This window comes from Haliotis rufescens, unplaced genomic scaffold (assembly GCF_023055435.1).
Source record: "Haliotis rufescens isolate VD_foot unplaced genomic scaffold, xgHalRufe1.0.p SCAF_26, whole genome shotgun sequence".
In the NCBI taxonomy this organism is placed as follows: domain Eukaryota; kingdom Metazoa; phylum Mollusca; class Gastropoda; order Lepetellida; family Haliotidae; genus Haliotis; species Haliotis rufescens.
Genome location: NW_025963957.1, coordinates 3,275,006 through 3,301,025, shown reverse-complemented (window position 1 = coordinate 3,301,025; position 26,020 = coordinate 3,275,006). Strand labels below are relative to the sequence as shown.

Genomic DNA, 26,020 nt, shown 5'->3' with positions numbered 1-26,020 from the left:
CCTCTTGAACATTTCAGTTGTGTCTGAATATAGTCGAGGACTGTGATACATCTTCCACTCCATCTCTCACTACCCATCATGCCCTTCTGTCCAGTAGATTAACAAATATATACATGCCCCATCACCAGACATGTCAATGTCATGCCAGGAGATGGGTAATGTCTATGTCATGCCAGGAGATGGGTAATGTCATTGTCATGCCAGGAGATGGGTAATGTCATTGTCATGCCAGTACATAGGTAATGTCTATGTCATGCCAGGAGATGGGTAATGTCAATGTCATGCCAGGAGATGGGTAATGTCATTGTCATGCCAGGAGATGGGTAATTTCATTGTCATGCCAGGAGATGGGTAATGTCATTGTCATGCCAGAAGATGGGTAATGTCATTGTCATGCCAGGAGATGGGTAATGTCATTGTCATGCCAAGAGATGGGTAATGTCAATGTCATGCCAGGAGATGGGTAATGTCATTGTCATGCCAGGAGATGGGTAATGTCAATGTCATGCCAGGAGATGGGTAATGTCAATGTCATGCCAGGAGATGGGTAATGTCAATGTCATGCCAGGAGATTGGTAATGTCAATGTCATGCCAGGAGATGGGTAATGTCAATGTCATGCCAGGAGATGGGTAATATCAATGTCATGCCAGGAGATGGGTAATGTCAATGTCATGCCAGGAGATGGGTAATGTCATTGTCATGCCAGGATATGGGTAATGTCAATGTCATGCCAGGAGATGGGTAATGTCAATGTCATGCCAGGAGATGGGTAATGTCAATGTCATGACAGAAGATGGGTTTATTCAATGTCATGCCAGGAGATGGGTAATGTCAATGTCATGACAGAAGATGAGTTTATTCAATGTCATGACAGAAGATGGGTTTATTCAATGTCATGACAGAAGATGAGTTTAATCAATGTCATGACAGAACATGGGTTTAATCAATGTCATGACATAAGATGGGTTTAATCAATGTCATGACAGAAGATGGGTTTATTCAATGTCATGACAGAAGATGGGCTTAATCAATGTCATGACAGAAAATGAGTTTATTCAATGTCATGACAGAAGATGGGTTTATTCAATGTCATGACAGAAGATGGGTTTATTCAATGTCATGACAGAAGATGGGTTTATTCAATGTCATGACAGAAGATGGGTTTATTCAATGTCATGACAGAATATGGGTTTATTCAATGTCATGACAGAATATGGGTTTATTCACTGTCATGACAGTAGATGGGTCAAGAAGATATACAAAGTTCCTCAAGTTTGTCCATTTTCCAAAGGTTACAGAAACCTGATTTATTTTACTGATTTGTGTCAAGTAAAATAATCTGCTCAGTTGACTCAAGTTTTTGTGGACATACCTATAGGATATCATGTAATGTCCACAACAAAATATTTCACTTTTACACAATTTCTTCTATGGGAGGCTCGGAACACTCCAATCAACTCTCATACTTCCCTTCCAATTTATTTTAAAAAGAAGAAATCTGTTCCACATTAAGATAAATACATACCTCGACTCCCCATGCTTCCTTACAGGCTTAGATGGAAATGGGAAACTTGGGATTCCCACAGCAAACAAATGTAATAATCTTTTTGTTCAATTATAGCAAGTAAAAGCTGGTATTTTACATTAATCTTCTCAAAGTTATCAGTTGGAGCTGAAACTTGGTGTTTTCTAGAACTAAACCAATCACCTTTCTGATCACTGAGCAGCATTATATATCGCAACATGAACCTACTGCCTCCATGAGATTAATTCAAGAGTTTAACAGTTGCGTTACAGATACAATACTTGATTTATGTCTTGTTATTAATTAAAGTAAGTGATTGTGGTTACATTGATCAATAGACTTGGTTTGATTTCAAGATATTTGTTTGTCAACATGCACCCAACATGATTAAAGTTCCAACTTAAATTCTCTGGGGAACTGTTATCTCGATTTTTTTCATACTTTGATTTAAAAGAATAAACAAGAGAGACATTTCAGATTTTGTTCCGTTCTTCAAAAACTTATCTGAATATCTTCCCATGAATACATTCATTCTTCACAATAAAAAGAAATAACGCTTTTCAGAAATATTTTGTCCACCTTTAAATTTTACTATTTGTTAATCGGAAAACTATTTCTTAAAGAAATATACAAAATTTCTGAAGAAAAATCAATATATGGATGAATTAAGAATTGACTTCAATATGTTTTGCTTTTCTTGAAGTATAGAAGTGAAAGATTGTGTGTATAAAGTGTGCACACTGTTTTTTACATCTATAACCAACATAACACAATATATATTAAAGTCAATTCTCATAAATTAATGTCAACAATAAAACGTTTTAGATTGCTTATACAATCATCAACACTCAAAACTGTCGACAACAATAAGAAATTAATGCCATTGTTTACAGCAATAATCCAAACCAAGCCCCTCCCTTGTTACCGTCAGTCAATCAGGACACGGCAGTCCTTTACCGGGCACAGCCTAATCTTTTTCAGTTTATGGAAAAAAAATGCCAAACGATTTGCTTGGTGAACCAATCAATGTCACTTATTTATTGAGAACATATGTGAAAATGTCCATGCAAACCAAACTCAGGATCACCAGCAGACAGTTTGACCATATATAAAACATAATAAGTTTGGCCTGTTGCGTCTTTACCGTCCAGTCAACGTTGGAGCGGTGGACAGTTGGACCATAAATATAACATAATATGTGTGGCATGTTGCGTCCTTACCGTCCAGTCAACGTTGGAGCGGTGGACAGTTGGACCATAAATATAACATAATATGTGTGGCATGTTGCGTCCTTACCGTCCAGTCAACGTTGGAGCGGTGGACAGTTGGACCATAAATATAACATAATATGTGTGGCATGTTGCGTCCTTACCGTTCAGTCAACGTTGGAGCGGTGGACAGTTGGACCATAAATATAACATAATATGTGTGGCATGTTGCTTCCTTACCGTCCAGTCAACGTTGGAGCGGTGGACAGTTGGACCATAAATATAACATAATATGTGTGGCATGTTGCGTCCTTACCGTTCAGTCAACGTTGGAGCGGTGGACAGTTGGACCATAAATATAACATAATATGTGTGGCATGTTGCGTCCTTACCGTCCAGTCAACGTTGGAGCGGTGGACAGTTGGACCATAAATATAACATAATATGTGTGGCATGTTGCTTCCTTACCGTCCAGTCAACGTTGGAGCGGTGGACAGTTGGACCATAAATATAACATAATATGTGTGGCATGTTGCGTCCTTACCGTCCAGTCAACGTTGGAGCGGTGGACAGTTGGACCATAAATATAACATAATATGTGTGGCATGTTGCGTCCTTACCGTCCAGTCAACGTTGGAGCGGTGGACAGTTGGACCATAAATATAACATAATATGTGTGGCATGTTGCATTCTTACCGTTCAGTCAACGTTGGAGCGGTGGACAGTTGGACCATAAATATAACATAATATGTGTGGCATGTTGCTTCCTTACCGTCCAGTCAACGTTGGAGCGGTGGACAGTTGGACCATAAATATAACATAATATGTGTGGCATGTTGCGTCCTTACCGTTCAGTCAACGTTGGAGCGGTGGACAGTTGGACCATAAATATAACATAATATGTGTGGCATGTTGCGTCCTTACCGTCCAGTCAACGTTGGAGCGGTGGACAGTTGGACCATAAATATAACATAATATGTGTGGCATGTTGCGTCCTTACCGTCCAGTCAACGTTGGAGCGGTGGACAGTTGGACCATAAATATAACATAATATGTGTGGCATGTTGCGTCCTTACCGTCCAGTCAACGTTGGAGCGGTGGACAGTTGGACCATAAATATAACATAATATGTGTGGCATGTTGCTTCCTTACCGTCCAGTCAACGTTGGAGCGGTGGACAGTTGGACCATAAATATAACATAATATGTGTGGCATGTTGCGTCCTTACCGTTCAGTCAACGTTGGAGCGGTGGACAGTTGGACCATAAATATAACATAATATGTGTGGCATGTTGCGTCCTTACCGCCCAGTCAACGTTGGAGCGGTGGACAGTTGGACCATAAATATAACATAATATGTGTGGCATGTTGCTTCCTTACCGTCCAGTCAACGTTGGAGCGGTGGACAGTTGGTCCATAAATATAACATAATATGTGTGGCATGTTGCGTCCTTACCGTCCAGTCAACGTTGGAGCGGTGGACAGTTGGACCATAAATATAACATAATATGTGTGGCATGTTGCGTCCTTACCGTCCAGTCAACGTTGGAGCGGTGGACAGTTGGACCATAAATATAACATAATATGTGTGGCATGTTGCGTCCTTACCGTCCAGTCAACGTTGGAGCGGTGGACAGTTGGACCATAAATATAACATAATATGTGTGGCATGTTGCGTCTTTACCGTCCAGTCAACGTTGGAGCGGTGGACAGTTTGACCATATATATAACATAATATGTGTGGCATGTTGCGTCCTTACCGTCCAGTCAACGTTGGAGCGGTGGACAGTTGGACCATAAATATAACATAATATGTGTGGCATGTTGCGTCCTTACCGTCCAGTCAACGTTGGAGCGGTGGACAGTTGGACCATAAATATAACATAATATGTGTGGCATGTTGCGTCCTTACCGTCCAGTCAACGTTGGAGCGGTGGACAGTTGGACCATAAATATAACATAATATGTGTGGCATGTTGCGTCCTTACCGTCCAGTCAACGTTGGAGCGGTGGACAGTTGGACCATATATAAAACATGATATGTGTGGCATGTTGCTTCCTTACCGTCCAGTCAACGTTGGAGCGGTGGACAGTTGGACCATAAATATAACATAATATGTGTGGCATGTTGCGTCCTTACCGTCCAGTCAACGTTGGAGCGTAGCTCTCTCTTCTTGTAGCCATACTCCGCATGACTCGGATGCAGGTAGTTTGTATGACTGAAGGTACTCTTGGCAATTGCTTTTCTGGAAAAAAACAAAATAATAATCACTTGTCATTTTCAACAAGCACATCAAAAAGATTAAAAGAATCTGATACCGGGCGCCAATTCACACTAACTAGGAGAATCAATCACCAAACCACGTTCAACACAACAACTGTGATACAGATGTAATCCCTTTTTCTTCTGAACTTTTTCTACTTCTTCTCAACATGATCAATTACTGACCATTTTTTCCCAGCCTGTTCAACAATGGGTGTCTCCAAGGCCTTGGACAATGAGACAGAATCAATGGGCATGGGACAGTATTTTTGTGCAATCGCATTACGGGCTAACCCATCTGTAAATAAAAATTCTAAAATTAACATCTTTTTAAGTACAATGCATAGTTTCGTAATGTGAGCATTGTTCGTCAACAAAGGTGTTTACTTCCATCAAGAATTACATTTCAATCATGCATTAAAGTGGCAACGACCAAATTAACTTGATAATACAACTAGATAATGACACACTTGGCAGTCAATACCAGAAAACATTTTCATCTCATGGTACAGGAATTCCAATACTTTGTTCCAGAGGGCAAAATAGTTATACAATGAACCACTTAAATAAACAGCCTATTAATAATTCAACTAAGATACAACTACAAAATGATGCATTTGGCATTCAATACCAGAATACGTTTCCATCTCATGGTACAGAAATTCCACCACATCGTTCCAGAAAGTAAACGAATAATTACAATGAACTACTTAAAATATCCAGGCAACTAACAACAGATGTTTAGATTGTCTCACATTACTTTGATCTCTTAGATCGCACACTGCTACCAGTCATGAGTGAAAACACCAGGTGTTAAATAATACCATAGACGTCCACTCCTAAATCAGCATTGATGCCTAGTATTGGAACAGATGGCAGAATGTTCCTATGTCCCCGTGAGGAAACAGTTTCAGTGAAAACACAAACCCTGATGTTGAGCCAGAGGAAACATTTCTTCCCCATGGAAGTGTTTCAGATGGTCTTATGATAAAAATATGTTTTACAAATCAGTAGGTGATGCAACAGACGTTAGACTGCCTTGGATTACCCACAATTCCTGTTTTAACTTCCGCCTTCCACTTCTCCGAAGTCATTTAGCAAAGTTTATGGAGTGCTGATGTTACACAAAATCTGGACCTGTGAAAATCTGGGTTAGAATTGGTTTTCAGCAACCCAGGAACATATTGGTTGGTCAGGCTCGCTGACTTGGTTGATGCATGTCATCATATCCCAATTGTGTAGATCGATGCATATGATGTCAATCTGTGGATTGTCTGGTCCAGACTTGATTATTTACAGAACACCATCATTTAGCTGGAATATTGCTGAGTGCAGTGTTAACCCCCTGGATGCCAGAGGGACATATATGTCCCTCCTCTACAGCCCTCACTTTGAAGTCGAATAAAATTCAAAATACATCACCCACACAACTACACTTTACAGTTTTGAATAAGGTGTGAAATTCCCTGTTCTGTGATATCATCCACTGGCATTTTAGGCCAAGCAAAAGTACTGAACATGACCTCTGAAAATTAGGTACATCGTAAATGTCGCCATTTTTTACACATAACTAAATCACCACTGGGGGTTAAACAACAAACAAACAAACAAACAAACAAACAAACAAACAAACAAACAAACACTCTTCGTGGCGGGGGTAATAAATACGTTGGTTGAAGTTTACTGTCAAGCCATGAACCGTACACAAAACCCTGTTTCATCAATAAGGAATAAATATGTGCAAATGCCTTCCTAGGCAAGACCTGAGAGACCGTTTCAGAACAGACAAGCTCTCTTTCACAATAACTCAACAATTTTGGGTCCCTCAAGTGTAATCAAACACATTCCATAGCATTTCTGAAGAAACATAGTAACAAAAGAATTCTTAACTCTTGTGTTTTCATCAAATGTTATATCTGACCATCTTTACAGCAAGGCTTGGCGCATGCACATTTCCTTCACCCAGGACAGATAATCCATACGACCTCCCAGTTTATTGGATATTCTCTATTTGCACCATAAACTGAAGTGCTGATGTTGACTGTGTCGTGTCCGTGGTAAACTATGGGCTACAAAGTGGGTGGTGTTGGAGGACAGCCCACAGCGACAACATTTACAACTTCGGTGCAACCCAGCAGTAAATGGGTACGCAGGAGTATGAGATGAGAAGTGACCGGTAACATTTTAGGGGATGCTACAACAGGTACAGTCTTTGTTCTAGAAATACTCAAAAGTAATAATATTGCCAAACTATTTCTTACCAAAAAATATTCCACCCTGGAACTGCTTTTGAGAATATAGAAAGAGCTATTGGGAATCACTGAATCTCTATCTGAGCAGTGCAAGCCTATTGCACATTTATTAAGTAATTGAAAGTAGTTAATTCTTTTTTATTAGTCATTGTCATTTTATGAAAGCAAAAACAAGTAAAATGCATGACTATAATTCCTTCAGAAAAAGTCAACTGACGTCAGCCTTATGTTCAGATCCTGCAATAATACGGTACAAGGAAATTCCTGTGAATCCTGATGTAATCCATCTTCCTTTCATTCTCCTCCCTCCCTCCTTCCTTCTCATATATTATTCACGAAAAAAACCCACAAAAACCTCCTCGCCATCCTACATCTGAGGGAGGATTCGGAGACGATGTATTGATTTTTAATAAACATGTCATTATCCCACTTAGCTGTACAAGAAACTTCCATAAGACTCTTAATAAGAAACAACAACCTTCCCTGTAAGTCTCAACATGAGAATCTCCCTCACCGTCAGTGGTATAAGCTCTGATCAACCCGACCCCGAGCCTCATTAACCAGGCTAGAGCAGAACATGGCAAGAAGACACAGCACACCACACAGAACAATGGTTCATCTGACCAGACAGAAAGGGAAACATTAATTTAACCACAAAGAGAAACATTAGTTGAACCAGAAGGAGAAACATTAATTTAACCAGACAGAGCAACATTTCATTCGATTAGAAAGGTAAACGTTTAATTGAATCAGAGGAGCATTTCATTGAATCAGAGGAACATTTCATTGAACCAGAAGAACATTTCATTGAACCAGGGGAACATTTCATTGAACCAGAGGAACATTTCATTGAACCAGAGGAACATTTCATTCCACCAGACAGAGAAACATTTCTTTCAACCACACAAATGACGCTTCATTAAATCAGAACCCTCATCAGTGAAAATCAGAATTGGTCTTCAGCAGCCCATGCTTGTCGTAAGAGGCGACTAACACGGTCAGATGTCAGGCTCACTGACTTGGTTGATGCATGTCCTTGTATACCAAATGTGTAGATCAATGCTCAACATGTCAATAACTGGATTGTCTGGTCCAGACTCAATTAGTTGGATTATTACTGATTGTGGCATCAAAGAAAATACAAACATTAAGCCAGACATTTCCTTAAACTAAAAAAGGAACATAACATGGAAAGGGTTAACTTTGCTTTCATGACATATGTCAGTGTTATTGTGCTCGCCCATTGAGATACCCATGCCATAGTTTTACATGGATTCCCCACTGTGACAGACACAGTATACTCTGAGCCGACCAGTCCTTGTTTGTTCCCCTTTATGCAAAGTGCCAGGCAGGGTAACAACAAGTAGAATTTCTTAAACATCTCTTGCTATGACATGGCCGTGGATCGAAACACTGACCCTCAAGTCTTTGGGCTGACGCTCTATCCACTACACCATGTAGGTGGTCTTATGTGTCTCCACAGGTGTAATGAGGTCAGAACAGCTCCCAACCTCCCCATAGGGATTTCAGGGTCAGAACTGGTCCAAAGACCCACATGCTAACTAGAACTGGGATAGTACACCGATGTATTGGTGGATCACAATTTTCCACTGCTCGATATAAGTAGTGATCACAGTCACACACAAAGTAAAAAATATCCATTCTTGCGTTAAATGTTCGCTTCAATAACTGTTACAGCAAACACTAATTAGTAGTGAAAATTAGAAGTGAAAATTAGTAGTGAAAATTAGAAGTGAAAATGGAAATATTTTACTCCATTGCGCAATACTTGACACTGCCAAATGTAAATTGTCAGTGGGCCAGGTACTTGGCCATTCTATGAAAAGGAGGGTCATGCACCACAAATAACAGCATATACAAGGATTGTAAAACGAATCGGATCGTGAGCAAGGTATCGTGTTATGTATCGGATCTCACAGTTGGAGTATTGTCCCAGCCCTAAGTTGCAACTAAAGTGAGAATCAGGTCGTCACAATGCGTGACCTGGCTCATGGTGGGTAAACATGGCAGTTACCGTTGTTCATGCTGTCAGACTCTGGTTCACCTGGTGCCAAACAAATACAGACAGCTGGGATAAATCAGGAACATTAATGAAAGCAGCACAAAAATAACATTCACTCACTCACTCACTCACTCACTCACTCACTCACTCATTGAAACAGCTGACTCATTAAAGCGAAGGTTAATACAGTAAACCTACAACACGTTACACACAATTTCACTTGCAAATTTGCACCGGCAGCCTATTTCAAATTTGTCGCGATCAAACAGACACCGATTCTCCACCACAGGAAGTGAACACCACAGAGGAAGTCCTAGCAAGAGTAGTGATGATCAACATGATAGCTTCCTGTTCAGGCGTGGGCCTCTACTGTCCATGTTAATCAGTCATAATAGCAAGCTCTCAATACTATCAATCCCAGAATCAATGTGGGCTGATACTGCAGGAATTGACGGTGTTGTCACTAAGACCCTGATTACCCCGATTACTTGTGCTGTTAAATGATGATGTGTAGATGATGAATGTGGCTGGATTCTGTGTCCCACATACCGAGGATGTATTATAGAATTAGTTCATGCTGTCAATAAGATTGATTCTCAGATGTTTTCTGTGACGATCTGCCTGAGGCGGCAGAGTGGGTGATGGATAGGTTTTAGTGACAGAAATGTAATGCTGAAGAGGTATTGATGGAGTTGATACTGTTACTGTTGTGGCCTGTTGTTTCTAGGACTGACGTCTGAAGCAACAGCAGGTTCAGCTGGGTACTCCTCTGCTTCCTACAGCCTATCAGTCAAATCACTGTGTATAATGGTAGGGGAATTCTAAAGTGGCGCCAGTTTACTTGGTTGGTAAGACTCAGTACCGACATAAGCTGCCATGGTTGACAAGACTCAGTACTGTCACAAGCTGCCATGGTTGACAAGACTCAGTACTGTCACAAGCTGCCATGGTTGACAAGACTCAGTACTGTCACAAGCTGCCATGGTTGACAAGACTCAGTACTGTCACAAGCTGCCATGGTTGACAAGACTCAGTACTGTCACAAGCTGCCATGGTTGACAAGACTCAGTACTGTCACAAGCTGCCATGGTTGACAAGATGAAGTACTGTCACAAGCTGCCATGGTTGACAAGACTCAGTACTGTCACAAGCTGCCATGGTTGACAAGACTCAGTACTGTCACAAGCTGCCATGGTTGACAAGATGAAGTAATAAACATCGCGACTTTCTCATTGTGTTGTCAAAGGTAGGCGATCTTGGAACGATCAGCAACCCACAGCTTAACTGCAGCAGGCAACTTCAAAGGTTAACCTCTCCTCAACATCTTGGAACAAGTAGGGAAATGAACTCACTGATAAAAATGTCCAAGTCAGTATTCCCGTTTCCTAATGACTTGGACACGCTGGATGTAAAATGAGCCAACCTAGAATACCAACAGAGACTCCATGAATAATCTGATCCATACGCCTCAGGATTTAGCGAGAAAAATTTGAATTACATTAAATCTTATGACAACAGCGATTCAGTTCTTGTTGTTTGTGTAGCAAATCAAGTCTCACTGAATGTTTCCAAGCCACGTGTGAGGTTTTGCAAAATGGGTACACTAGCACTTACAGTTTTAACAATTAGTTCTATTTTTTGTCTTTCCTTTCAGCGAAACAGCTGTGACAGATTGATCGTACCACATATTACCCTGCAATATCAATATGTTCTCATGTGACCAAAGTTCTCAAAACATTTTGGTTCAATACGTTAATCAGTTAGGAAATATTTTTTCATAATTAAGAAAAACACTTGGTATAGATGCCCCGTTCAGTTGAAAAAGATAAACCATAGCAACTTCTGTGTAGTGTGCATCTAGAGTGTATCTAGTGTGCATCTAGCGTGAAGCTAGTGTGCATCTAGTGTAGTTTGCATCTAGAGTGTGTCTAGTGTGCATCTAGTGTGGAACTAGTGTGCATCTAGTGTAGTGTGCATCTAGAGTGTGTCTAGTGTGCATCTAGAGTGTGTCTAGTGTGCATCTTGAGTGTGTCTAGTGTGCATCTAGCGTGAAGCTAGTGTGCATCTAGAGTGTGTCTAGTGTGCATCTAGAGTGTGTCTAGTGTGCATCTAGAGTGTCTAGTGTGCATCTAGTGTCTAGTGTGCATCTAGCGTGAAGCTAGTGTGCATCTAGAGTGTGTCTAGTGTGCATCTAGAGTGTATCTAGTGTGCATCTAGCGTGAAGCTAGTGTGCATCTAGAGTGTGTCTAGTGTGCATCTAGTGTTGAGCTAGTGTGCATCTAGTGTAGTGTGCATCTAGAGTGTATATTGTGTATCTAGTGTGCATCTAGTATAGTGTGCATCTAGAGTGTATCTAGTGTGCATCTAGTGTTCATTGAGTGTAGTGTGCATCTAGAGTGTATCTAGTGTGTATCTAGTGTGCATCTAGTGTGTATCTAGCACTGTGTAAATAACTTTGTTTCTAGGTAAAGAAGGCAAGGTTGGGTGGCCATCTAAAAGTAATGAGAGACAATTTGCTCTGAACAGTTGTCTCCCTTAGATGTGCAAGGATTCGCTCAGTGTGGTCTCAAATGCCAGGTTCATCCTGATTATGATTGGTTTGTCAGCAACACAAAGAGCTCATTGGTCACTGCAGCTAATTAACTTTATACAGCAGCTTTAATTAGGGTTTTAATAATTTCTCACTTAATGCTGGCAGATAAACTGCCTCTTATGTTCATTGTGAGTGTTAAAATCTTCAGGGGGCGGATGGGTTACGTTAGTGGTTAAAGACTTTGATCATCACGCCAAAGGCCTGGATTTGATTCCTACATGGGTACAATGTATGAATCGCTTTATGGTGTCCCTCGGTGTGATATAGGTGGAATATTACTACTCAGCACTATGAGAGTTTGAACATCTACACGCAAATAAAATAACATTGTGTAACACCATGTACACATGATATGTGACTCAGGAAATGTGTTCATACAGACAGCTTCAATCAGACTGGTAACTCAGGATGCTTGTCTGTTACATAAACCTATTTCCACAATACTCCAGTATATGACAATGGCCTGTAAATAATAAAATCTGGACCAGACAATCTGTCAAGTGATATGAGCAACCATCCACATTATCGGAGTCTTACCATCCGATCTTATGACAGGCATAGGTTGCTGTGGACGTTCTGTAACCTGGGATCCAAAGGGACTGTAACTCAAGATAAACAGGTTGCACTGTACCAAAACACATTACTAGAATTGATCCGAGGAAGATAAACCAGTGACATACCGTCAAAAACAAACATATCCACAGTGATATATGACATTATAAATGCAGCCTACTGTGTCAAGGGAAATCAACAAGTGCGAGATGAATAATTGATATAACTCAATGAGGATGAGTGGGTGACACAGGACAGTGATGACATCAAACAGTTGACATTTTGAAAATGACTTGATGATTATGCTTGATAGACTTCTTCATCAAAGAGGGGCTGCTAAATACAGCATGTCACACACATGATTGAACAATGGTGACATAGAGTCCTGAATGTGACAACTGCTTCTGAGAGAGTGAAGGTTAAATGTACCAAGTTGTAAGTTCAAACATCTGTCCGTGACGTCTGCTTTCGAGGCAGCCATCTTGACAGTGTAGCATATCCCATGAGGCCTTGGAGCACATGTTGTGGAAGAGGTTACTTACACCACAGTCTCCTCCAAACACGATCATGGTCTGATTAATACAAACTTAACATTCACAAATCAAATTATGGCTTTAACAACAGTGATGTAGGTATAATTACTTAGAACCAAAACATTCCTTGAAAGAGACAAAAGTCTTTGACGAAAAGTCTGACAGAACATAGGCCTTTTTTTAGTTGAATGGAGACAATCAACTCACACATATCACCCCATCCTACAACTTTCAACTCTTTGAAGTTTTAGTTGAAAACTAAACAGAATTTGAGCACATAGAGTAAACAAGGTTAAAAACCAAAAGGGACATCTGAAATATGTTGGATTAACACAATTACCATGCATTATTGAAAGGACTGTAAACAACCAGTATGTGTTCTGTACCGGTGATTGGCTAATTACATGCACGTTGTCCGATTCCCTGCGGATTGCAACGGACACTGAGTTTAACTACTTCTTTTATTGTGGAAGAAAATATAGATTTTTAGGTTTGTTTGGATGAAAAATCAGTGCGCTGAAGCTGGTAATTCATAATACGATTCGATAATTGTGTGAATTATACATGGTAATATGTAGCAAAACAGTTGGGACTTTGAAACAGTTTGTTGTCGTTGTTTGTTCAGTGTATCCATGTTTGTTATATAACTTTATTCTGCCACAAGTCTATCCGCAAGGATAGTGACTTGTCTTCTACATATTGCATTGGTGCATTTTCCCTGGTAAAGCCAACCAAATACAAACCATCATGACTGCTATTAATGTCAACATGAATTTGTCAAGATAGAGACTGTAAAGTTTAAAGTCATTTCAATGTCCAATGAATTCAACAAGGTCTTATCATCTGAACGTCCCAACATCCCCAAGTCCTATGACCTCAAGGTCCTAACATCTCCAAGTCCTATGACTTCAAGGTCCTAACATCCCCAAGTCCTATGACTTCAATGTCCTAACATCCCCAAGTCCTAAGACTTCAAGGTCCTAACATCCCCAAGTCCTAAGACTTCAAGGTCCTAACATCCCCAAGTCCTAAGACTTCAAGGTCCTAACATCTCCAAGTCCTAAGACTTCAAGGTCCTAACATCTCCAAGTCCTAAGACTTCAAGGTCCTAACATCTCCAAGTCCTATGACTTCAAGGTCCTTACATCCCCAAGTCCTAAGACTTCAAGGTCCTAACATCTCCAAGTCCTAAGACTTCAAGGTCCTAACATCCCCAAGTCCTATGACTTCAAGGTCCTAACATCCCCAAGTCCTATGACTTCAAGGTCCTAACATCCCCAAGTCCTAAGACTTCAAGGTCCTAACATCTCCAAGTCCTATGACTTCAAGGTCCTAACATCCCCAAGTCCTATGACTTCAAGGTCCTAACATCCCCAAGTCCTAAGACTTCAAGGTCCAAACATCCCCAAGTCCTATGACTTCAAGGTCCTAACATCCCCAAGTCCTATGACTTCAAGGTCCTAACATCCCCGTCCTATGACTTCAAGGTCCTTACATCCCCAAGTCCTAAGACTTCAAGGTCCTAACATCTCCAAGTCCTAAGACTTCAAGGTCCTAACATCCCCAAATCCTATGACTTCAAGGTCCAAACATCAAGTTAAGAGATCATGACGATCTCAACAGTATATTGTTCCAGGGTCCCCGCACAGAATGATTCAGACTATCGGATCTGTGGAGGTATGAGCAGGATGTACTGTAGAAGTTCACCCTTTTCGTCAAGGCTTATCTTCTTGACATGCAGAAAAATTCCTACAAACCCATCCCATATTTCATAACTGTATTACATATATAAGATTGGATCACAATGTTCTGATTTCCTGCAACGGCCACAATGAAATAAGTGTACGTCAATCCAGCTGCATCTCTTGTATGCTGCAACACTACCACGTGAGCTGGTAAATCAATTTCTTCAGTCACTTTCTTTTGTCCAACACCAGAGGAAAGATGATGACAGGAGACAACATGGAACAAGAAAGATGTATCAGGAACGTGTGACAGTGTGAGTGACTGACCTGGGATTACAAGTCTGAGGTAAAATTGCACAAAGATTCAGTCAAGTCACAACTGAGAGTTGTCTCCCCTTCTCTCCATTCTCAACCCGAAACCATAGTGGGCCTAGCTTGCAAGGCAGGAGTACTGCTGTGTGGCATCAGGCAATAAATGTTTACTTCTTTACCCAAATTGTGGGAATGACATGCTTGCCCTTTTCATGAACGACCCGTGAAGATTCCGGGCTAGAATAGGTCTTCAGCAACCCTTACTTGCCGTAAAAGGCGATGAACGGGATCGGGTGGTCAGGCTCACTGACTTGGTTGATACATGTCATCGATCCCAATTGCGTGGGTCGATGCTCATGATGTCAATCACTGGATTGTCTGGTCCAGACTCGATTATTTTACAGACCGCCGTCATATAGCTGGAATATTGCTGAGTGCAGCGTTAAACAACAACAACAAAAATTTTTTTTTTTTCGTGAACACCTGTGTCATCACTGCTTTTCAATGGTCCCGTCATATGATTTTCACAATATATTTGTGCTTGTCAAATGGAATCTGTTTCAGCAGTTAATCAAGACTGGTTATTCTATTGCATTGTCATTTTATTTTTGCTTTGTGCAAGTAGACCACATATAGATATTGGTCTGCAGATTATAACAGAGAACAATAGACTCAATGGTACCAACTTCCTTGCCATGAATCCCCAAGAGCATTTGCATTCAGTCCACTGAAGCAGCTAGAGGCAGCTAATCATTGATTCCCTCATCCTGGACAAGGATGTATGAAGGCCCAAACAGAAAACACAGCTGCTAATCAAATGAAGATTTTCTGGACTGCCATTCTCTGCCCCGATCCTAATCCTTACCTACTGATACCCCAGTCAACCTTCCAGCACAAAGCCTTCAGTGAGTGCATTGTGCATCAACACAGCTTCCTTAAAGTAATTTCATGATTGGTTCGTGTTAACATGGAAGAAACGACAGATGTGTAGCAATATTCCAGCTATACGACGGCAGTCTGATAATAATCCAGTGATTCATATCATGAGCATAGATCCACACAATTGGAATATGATGACATGCATCAACCAAGTCAGGGAGCCTGACCAAATGATCCCGTTAGTTGCCTCTTACAACAAGCATAGTCGCCTTTTACGGCAAGCATGGGTTGCTGAAGACCTATTCTACCCCGGATCTTGACGGGTCTCCATGAAAGGGGGGAGGGGGAGGAGGGGGGAATGATACAGAGTGTAAATGATACGACCAAGTCTAAATCAGTATCTACTAGAAATGACTGAATGCTGTTTTAAGTTGTATGTGGAGACAGACAGATATATCTGTAGCCTGTAAAGTGAATGACCCTGGACTGGACATGCCCAACCTGTGGTCAGAGGTGTCAATGTGAGTATTTGTTGTTGGTCACTCATCCAAGTACTGCCAGTAAGTGAGTGTATCCTTTTTTGGAATCAAACTTGGGCCTTCGGTGTGACAAGTAACCACAAGGCCACCCTACTGCCATCATGTACTGATGACCTAGCTATTCTCACCAAGATTCCCTAATGGGGAAAGTAACCACAAGGCTACCCTACTGCCCATCATGTACTGATGACCTAGCTATTCTCACCAAGATTCCCTAATGGGGCAAGTAACCACAAGGCTACCCTACTGCCCATCATGTACTGATGACCTAGCTATTCTCACCAAGATTCCCTAATGGGGCAAGTAACCAGTACATTTAACAAGCAAGCTGGGCATGGTTCTACAGTTGGCACAAACATGATTGTAACTCTCATACTTAATCACAGTCTTAATTGCAAGACTTACGATAGTCATTCACTGTTATCACTTTGTGGAACAGAGCCCTAGACGTTGGAGATTGTTCATTTACAAGTTAAGGAACTTGAAATAGTTTTAGTTCTTACATGAGCTTTAAATTGAAAAAATAAATTATCAAAGGAGAGGTGAGCTGAAATGGGGTTTAACGTCACATCTAAGATTATTGGACTTATAAAGCGATGTGAATGCACGTGTGTGTGTGTGTGTGTGTGTGTGTGTGTGTGTGTGTGTGTGTGTGTGTGTGTGTGTGTGTGTGTGTGTGTCTGCTTGTACTAGTCTGGACTAATGCAGATTTTATAGTGCTAGCCCACTGAGATACCATGCCACAGTTTAACATGAATACCCCACTGAGACACAGTATACTGACTCTGAGCCGACCAGTCCTTGTTTTAGCCCCTTAATGCTGAGCGCCAGGCACAGTAACAACAAGTACCATATTTTAACGTCTTTTGGTATGACGCGGCTGGGGATCGAACCTCAGACCTTCCGCTCTTGACGAGACCACAGAGGTGGTCTGTCAAAGGAGAGAAGACAAACACTCTAAAAGGCAGAAAGATCAACAATGAACAACCTTTTACATCTAAAGAACCTGCTGACCAGGACTCTATTCCAGTAAGCTGTCTTAGTGCTAAGACGATGACAATGCAAGGTCAGTAGGTGATGTCCCAACAAGGCCTCCATACTTATGGACCACTATTTCACCCATGTGCAGTGCTGCTACACCAGTGAGGGTGGAGCTGGCCGTAGTCAATCTAGCCACTATTGGCTGGACAGGTGGGACCAGGCTGCTGTTGTGTAGCTTACTTTGAAGCTAATGGCTTGCTATGACTAGCCACCTGCGAGGCAGACTAAACAAAACGACCTGTGCACGCCTAATCAACATTATTAACCCTCTTTTGAAGGGAAATGTGATCCTAATAGCTTGACAAAGTCTGCACCAATTACACCAATGACGGACATCACGAGAGTTAACACTTTGTGCAGGCTTCAACTGGATCAACATGAGTCGTAAATGCCATTTCAGCGCACTACATCACCATTGAAACTGTAGTATGTGGAAGTGTATGTAATGAAAGGCCACCAAAGAGTAAAATTGCCATACATTGAAGAATTTTGACGCTTGACCATCATAATATACACATGCAGTGATCCCTCCCTACAGCGCTACCTTTGTGATCCAAATAATTGATGAGCGTTATAGATGATGAGCGGTGTAACCAAGGTGGATTCGTTGGGGTAGAAAACCAGCACAGGAGTACATGCTCTGCCTACCTAACATGATCTACGATGTGCGTTTCAGAGATCGAAAAAAGATTAGAATAGTAGTTGTTTAATATTCATCATGTTAAAACAGATTTATCGAGTGTTGTGCGCTTTAAAAAAAACCCACATTGATCCCAGTGAATTCAGGTGAATAAAAATATGAAATTTGATATAAAACATCACTTGACATGATGATGTACCATTTAAATTGTATTTCCTGCTCTCAAAGGGCCTTATTTTAAATGCAGATATTAAGATTACCATGTGTAGCGTAAAACTTGAGTTTAAAAATGTGAGTAAATTTTGGGAGCCGCGGACAATAACCGAGTTAGCGCTATATTGAAGTGGGCAATAGTGAGGACCCTCTGTCCTGCTACTCAAATGTGACAAACATGTTTTTTTACATTATTTTCTACTATGACTTCCACAACACACTAATCTATTACCTTCTTTCACCTTGCAGAAATAGGGCGGACTTCAATTCAAAAGCCTCAAATGGCCCTTTGATGCAGTTAAGCTCAAACACACTTTTCAAACCTTGTTCAGCTTGTTACTGTTTTGTTGGAACTTGGATGGATCAAAAGTATTTAAATATAACAAGTAGTTTTAAACTTGTAGGGACCTTAAACTTCTGATCCCTGTGTTGAGGTTTAAAACAACAAGGTCATTGCCTTAATAATAATAATAATAATAATGATAATGATAATGATAATAATAATAATAATAATGGATCAGTGTGCAGTATAATTTTCATTCTCAGCTCCCCGGGAAGTACAACCCAAGCTGCCTGTGAGATCCCAGACGGTTAACAGTCACATTACTATCTCATCCTACTAGGTACCCATTCACTGCTGGGTGAGCAGAGCGATATTTCAAACAAAGTCACTTGCTTGAAGAGATGCCCCAAGTGCTACATGTGTTCCAGTGTGGGGCAGGGCCGAAGGCCTGGACACACTCAGGAGTCAAGCTCTTGGACATGATCACCCATCCAACCACTCTCCGTGACAAGCCTGGACACACTCAGGAGTCAAGCTCCTGGACATGATCACCCATCCAACCACGCTCCGTGACAAGCCTTGACACACTCAGGAGTCAAGCTCCTGGACATGATCACCCATCCAACCACTCTCTGTGACAAGCCTGGACACACTCAGGAGTCAAGCTCTTGGACATGATCACCCATCCAACCACTCTCCGTGACAAGCCTGGACACACTCAGGAGTCAAGCTCCTGGACATGATCACCCATCCAACCACGCTCCGCAACAAGCCTGGACACACTCAGGAGTCAAGCTCCTGGACATGATCACCCATCCAACCACGCTCCGTGACAAGCCTGGACACACTCAGGAGTCAAGCTCCTGGACATGATCACCCATCCAACCACGCTCCGTGACAAGCCTGGACACACTCAGGAGTCAAGCTCTTGGACATGATCACCCATCCAACCACGCTCCGTGACAAGCCTGGACACACTCAAGAGTCAAGCTCCTGGACATGATCACCCATCCAACCACGCTCCGTGACAAGCCTGGACACACTCAGGAGTCAAGCTCCTGGACATGATCACCCATCCAACCATGCTCCGTGACAAGCCTGGACACACTCAGGAGTCAAGCTCCTGGACATGATCACCCATCCAACCACTCTCCGTGACAAGCCTGGACACACTCAGGAGTCAAGCTCCTGGACATGATCACCCATCCAACCACTCTCCGTGACAAGCCTGGACACACTCAGGAGTCAAGCTCCTGGACATGATCACCCATCCAACCACGCTCCGTGACAAGCCTGGACACACTCAGGAGTCAAGCGCTCCCAAGCACCACCCATCCAACCACTCTCTGTTACAAGCCTTGCATCACCTGACTTGTGGCCTGTGCACTTCACACAGGACCATGTGCCATACATAAGGCCACACTTTTAAAATCTTTTGGTTTTTTTCGCGGATTTATTCCAGCTTTTCCACACAAAGTCGGTCGAAAAAACCCAATTTAATAAATAGCTGTGTCGATCATTTATTCATTTATATGAACATCATTCAGTCTTGGAGTTAAAACTGCAGCTGGCTTCTTGAATCACGGATAGTGATGTAGACATGGAATTTATATATAATATTTTATCTTGTATAAGAGGGTCTAGATTACTAGTGGGTGACGTAATAAAAATAACTATGTTAATGTTTAATTTATTTCTTTTCCAGCTGTTTTTCAGTAGGGGCAGGGGGCCCGTGTAACAAAAAGTAAAAAATGTGAGGCCTTATGAACAGGCATTTAAAAAGTAATATCCATAATCAATATATTGTCCTCTGGACTTCCTTCTCCATAGATGACCTCCGGTTAACCTTGACCCAATTACATTTGTCTTGGCATATTAAACTAAGTAGTCTCTGAAATCTGTGAAGGTGTTCTTTCACCATTACAGATGAATTTCACAAAAGAAATTTCACCACACATCTCAATTTGTCCAGGCCAATTTTTTTTAACACATGCTAAAAGGCAGGAGGCAGAATAATATCAGTGTTTATCAGTGTTTATTTGAGGTGATTATTACCTTAAATAAACTCTGCAAACAGGAGCAAATTTAATAATTTTCTATCATAAAACATTTGAAAAGTGAGTGAGTGAGTGAGTCTGGTTTAACGCCGCTTTTAACAGTATTCCAGTCATATCACGGCATGTCAGCTTAACGTGGGAGGAAAGCCCGAAGTGATGCAGGTCTTAGACGTTTACCACTTCGGTGAAACCCACGAGCACGGGTATGGTGCTGACAAACCTAGAAACATAATCGGGATGAACCGGGATTCGAACCCACAATCATAGGTTTCTGGCATGCCTAAGGGACGCAACCATGCACAGCGAATCGCGGCGCCTTAGACAACTGGGCCACCCGTGCCCCCCACATTTGAAAAGAATAAGTACATTTCATTTTACCAATGTTAGAGTACACTCATCAATAAAACAACAAATCAAAACGGTCTTGGCATAAAATGGTGACTTGAGATTATTTTCCCCCACGTCTCTCTTGAAATAATAGTTGAAACAATATATGTGACAGAAGGGGAGAAAAGGGACCTAGGGGGAGAAAAGGGACCTAAGGGGAGAAAAGGGACCTAATGGGAGAAAAGGGATGTTTCGGGTACTAGGATACAATATGCTGTGACATCATAAAAAGGGACGTTTCATGCCAACATTCTTTCATAAAAAAAGGCCATCTGTATGGACTGTACAAAAATATCTTATTTTTCTCTTAATAGTTTGTAATGTAATTAAAACATTACTTCAAAACATTCAACTCCATGTCTACCCTCAATTAATGAAACAGTATATCTTAAAACTGCAATTATTACAAAAACAGTTATAAGTCTACAAATGGAACTTTGCAGAAAATGAGTCCACATGTTTGATGCCATGTGTATCTGTAATAAATATAAATTGAAGCTTGCGAATTGTATTTTGTGTTCCTAAGATACTGTAGTTTTAAAATATAATGAGAAATCAAAATGTGATTTTTCGCCCATAAGATTCCTTATCTCATGGACGGTCACACATATTAATTTCCAAAAAAAGATCACTCAAACACAGGATCTTAATTCATTTTTACATTATTTAAGAGTGTGCTTCCCATAGAAAAAGAAATCTGTGATCATAAAAGAAGTGTCCATGTTCCCCAGCCACAGAGTGGAGCAGAATCTTTCCCATCCCCATGTAGTGGCATATGGCGAGACGGCCATGGCCTTTACTGTAGACAGGCTACGTACACAACTTGATGCCATAAGTAAAGGTTCTATCATGGCCAGGAGATGAATGTAAAACACACCGTCAGCTAAACACATTTTCTATGACTGGTTCAGGTTGCAAATAGGTACGACAGGATGATTGTTTCAGCAACAAAGCCGGAATTTCAGCAATAAAACATGATGAAATCACAGACATAAAAGACATAGACAGTGAAAATTGAACATAGCAGCAAACATTGCATGTCTTTATCTATTCCGAAAGCTGTATAATTTTTGCCTTGACTTTTCCACCGACTTTATCTATTTTTTAGCTGTTTAATTTTGCCTTGTCCAATCCACAGTGCTGTTCTTCAAGTATACGGAGACAATCTATATCTTTCTTCCACTTTTGTTGGACAGTTTTAATCAAGGTAAATGAGTCGGTTGTGTCAGGTGTTTGAAGGAGGAGATGTTTTATCTCGCCATGTCTATACTGAATCATGTCACATCTTCCCATGCAGTCCATTAACTTCAGTGTTTTTCCTGATTTTCTATCTCACTTCAGGCCGATGAACACTATCAAGCATGTAAGCTATGGATCATTGTATAAACTTGTATGATTACTGGTCTAGTATGGAATGATTTTGCTTCAATATAACCATTACTTACATAAATGAGTGAGTGAGTGAGTTTGGGGTTGGTATGAGTGAGTGAGTGAGTGAGTTTTGGGTTGGTATGAGTGAGTGAGTGAGTTTTGGGTTGGTATGAGTGAGTGAGTTTTGGGTTGGTATGAGTGAGTGAGTGAGAGAGTTTTGGGTTGGTATGAGTGAGTGAGTGAGTAAGTGAGTTTTGAGTTGGTATGAGTGAGTGAGTGAGTGAGTGAGTGAGTGAGTGAGTGAGTGAGAGTGAGTTATGGGTTGGTATAAGTGAGTTTTGGGTTGGTATGAGTGAGCGGGTTGTGGGTTGGAGTGAGTGAGTGAGTGAGTGATTGAGTGAGTTTTGGGTTGGTATGAGTGAGTGAGTGAGTGGGTTTTGGGTTGGTAAAGGTGAGTTCGTGAGTCAGTTTTGCATAACAGTTCTAGTTCATTAGTATCATGGAGTATTAGCTTGATGTGGGAGGAAAGTGGTGATGCTAGCATCGAAATGGAAAATCCAGTCTCTTGTCTATCTTGCAGCATCGTACCTTCGGATGACATGACTCTTTAAAACCAAACAACGTCTTAAGATCGAGAAGACATTTCTGTGATGGGAACGACATCTCCACTCTGACACGAGAGTACAGGTGGCTTCTGGGATTGCAGAATACAGTTAACATTTATCCCGACATGAAATGTTCCATTGATAAACACACTTAATCAGTGTTGGAAATACCACTCCAACCTTTACGTTTTCAGTACGAGAATGTGGGGCACTGGTCTGCTCGAGTCTGTCAGAGGGAGCCACCGCAAGCTCATCAAGGTCGCGGATTCTCGTGAGACTAATTATCCCCAACACAAACTGATACACATGCTGTCCGACATTTTTCATCTTCCTACATGACATTTTTACACATACACTCACACACCGCAAGTAGACTTCTGATATTTTCAACGTATAGTTTTTCTCATCACAAATCCCAGTAGACATGTCGAGATGTCTACCTTTGTTCTTGAATGTTTTATCCGGTGAAAGAAAATTTGTGTACTTATGACTCTGGTTACATGGTCTTTCAATGTCACAATTAAGACACTATTTCACAGACAAAGACTTAAAAAAGCTCTTGACATCATCCTGGAAGGCAGGAAGGACTTAATTTTTTTATAACTTTAAAATTTTTACAAATGTGTCACTCAGTTTGTTGTTTATGTATATGAAACACAACTATGATGTCACTGTATTGTTGGGGGCACGGGTGGCCCAAGGCGCCAGGATTTGCTGTGCAGAGTTGCGTCCCTTGGGCATGCCAGAAACCTATGAATCTCGGTTCGACCCAATTATGTCTCTAGGTTTGTCAGCACCATACCCGTGCTCGTGGGTTTCACCCGAGTGGTAAATGTCTGAGACCTGCATCACTTCGGGCTTTCCTCCCACATTAAGCTGACACACTGCGATATAACTGAAATACTGTTAAAGCGGTGTTAAACCCAACTCACTCACTCACGGTATTGTTTCAACTGTAGATTATCTGTTGTCAATGGACAGTTTACTGACCTACTTTCAGCAATGCAAATTTAAAGCTCATGCATTAATGTTAAGCATGTTACTTATGAGTGAACTGGCTACAACAATCAAATCTCACAAAATGCACGTGCAGTACAACTATTCATGATAATTCAAATGCAGCACAGAAAAGGAAACACGAAGTTAAAGATTCTCATACAATATGAACATACTGCATGAAATGTCCATCGGCATATTTGTGCTGTATTTATTTTCATTTATTTATTGATCAATGTGAACTTTCCACTGTTACTGCCCTATTAAAGTCTGATAACGTATGCACAACTGGACATACGTTATAAATAATGATACTCGTTAGCATGATTCACACATTATTTGAAACAAATTTCCAGTTACTTGTGCATTATCCACAACTTGATCACTTGCTGATCACTTGCTTGATAGAGGTACGAACACCTGTACACAACTGTTGCATGGAAAGGAGAACGGAGCTCAAATCCATAAGTCGTCCCTATCCTCATTATGCTTCTACAGCTTCTAAGTGCCACATAACGATCTCTAAAAACACCACGAGGCTTGATGAACCCAGATGGAAAGGAGAACAAATTATCCTCATGAGAATTACATTTTTCACTTCCCTGTTTTTTAAGTCAATCAATAACGGGTGTTAAAGGTGCTCAGGTACATTGCCATGTTACTTATGAAATACGCTATTACCCTGTGACCAGTCGCCATTACTCAAAACCCCATACAACTTGGCTTACAAGAACAATACTGAAGACACAATAGCCAGTTTGCACAAACACCTCACTAACGTCCAAGTACAGATCTATATTGTCCCGAAATGTAATTCACCAGAAAAAGTAATTCTGTTACATATGGCAATAGTGGGTCAATATTCACTCTTGGGAAATACCAGACTATTCTCCCACCATGAGACAGCAGGAATATTGCTGATTGTGACATTAAACAACAAACCAACCTTAACTCCCACACAACTCAACAAATTATTACAGGTCACAGTTACTTGATGTTCAGTTGCTAGGTACCATGTAATATGTCTTAACATTACATTGTGACTTAATATAATGCCATACACCCATATAACCCAAAATGAAGCAAGTCTAGATTTTCTCACATGTTCAGGACACTGAAACTCCAATCACACTGGGGCTCCTTTTCAATTTAAACGTACTTTAATATGTTCAGAGACTAAGCAATAGTCTAGAGTAACGGATGCTCTAGCTAGCGCCTTTGAGTTGCTTTCGTCTACCACCAGGGGAAAACATGGCATGCTCTGGTGGGTTTCATCAAGCAGCACTTAGAGGCGGTGTGGACGTGCTCAGGCAAGGCATAATGCTGTTGTCTTCCATAGGTTCCCTCATCTATCATTGAAGTCTCCTGATGTCCAAACAACAGATGAACTGTTAGCGACTGCACCAGAGACTGAATAGGGAACTGTGATGTGTGTCAATCAGAGAAGTGACATGGCACATAGCACCACACACCTTCACATATTCCCAAATAGTATCACACACCTTCACATAGCACCACACACCTTCACATATTCTCACAAAGTATCACACACCTTCACACATTCTCACATAGCACCACACACCTTCACATATTCTCACATAGCACCATACACCTTCACATATTCTCACATAGCACCATACACCTTCACATATTCTCACATAGTATCACAAACCTTCACATATTCTCATATAACACCATACACCTTCACATATTTTCACATAGCACCACACACCTTCACATAGTATCACACACCTTCACATAGCACCACCCACCTTCACATATTCTCACATAGTATCACACACCTTCACATAGCACCACACACCTTCACATAGTATCACATAGCACCACACACCTTCACATATTCTCACATAGCATCTCCCACCTTCACATATTCTCACATAGTATCACACACCTTCACATAGCACCACACACCTTCACATAGTATCACATAGTATCACACACCTTCACATAGCACCACACACCTTCACATATCACCACACACCTTTACATATTCTCACATAGCATCTCCCACCTTCACATAGTATCACATAGTATCACACA

At 41.1% G+C, this 26,020-nt stretch overlaps 1 protein-coding gene across 6 annotated transcripts in view; it reads right to left on the bottom strand.

The window, feature by feature from the left end:
• The window catches only part of LOC124115238 (diacylglycerol kinase zeta-like), a 178,814-nt gene that overhangs the window by 109,489 nt on the left and 43,305 nt on the right, over positions 1-26,020 (bottom strand). For all 6 annotated transcript variants that reach the window (XM_048402440.1, XM_048402439.1, XM_048402443.1 and 3 more), the window contains exon 2: positions 4,876-4,981. In XM_048402440.1, coding sequence (XP_048258397.1) covers positions 4,876-4,981 — 106 coding nt within the window. The remainder of the gene's footprint in view (positions 1-4,875; positions 4,982-26,020) is intronic.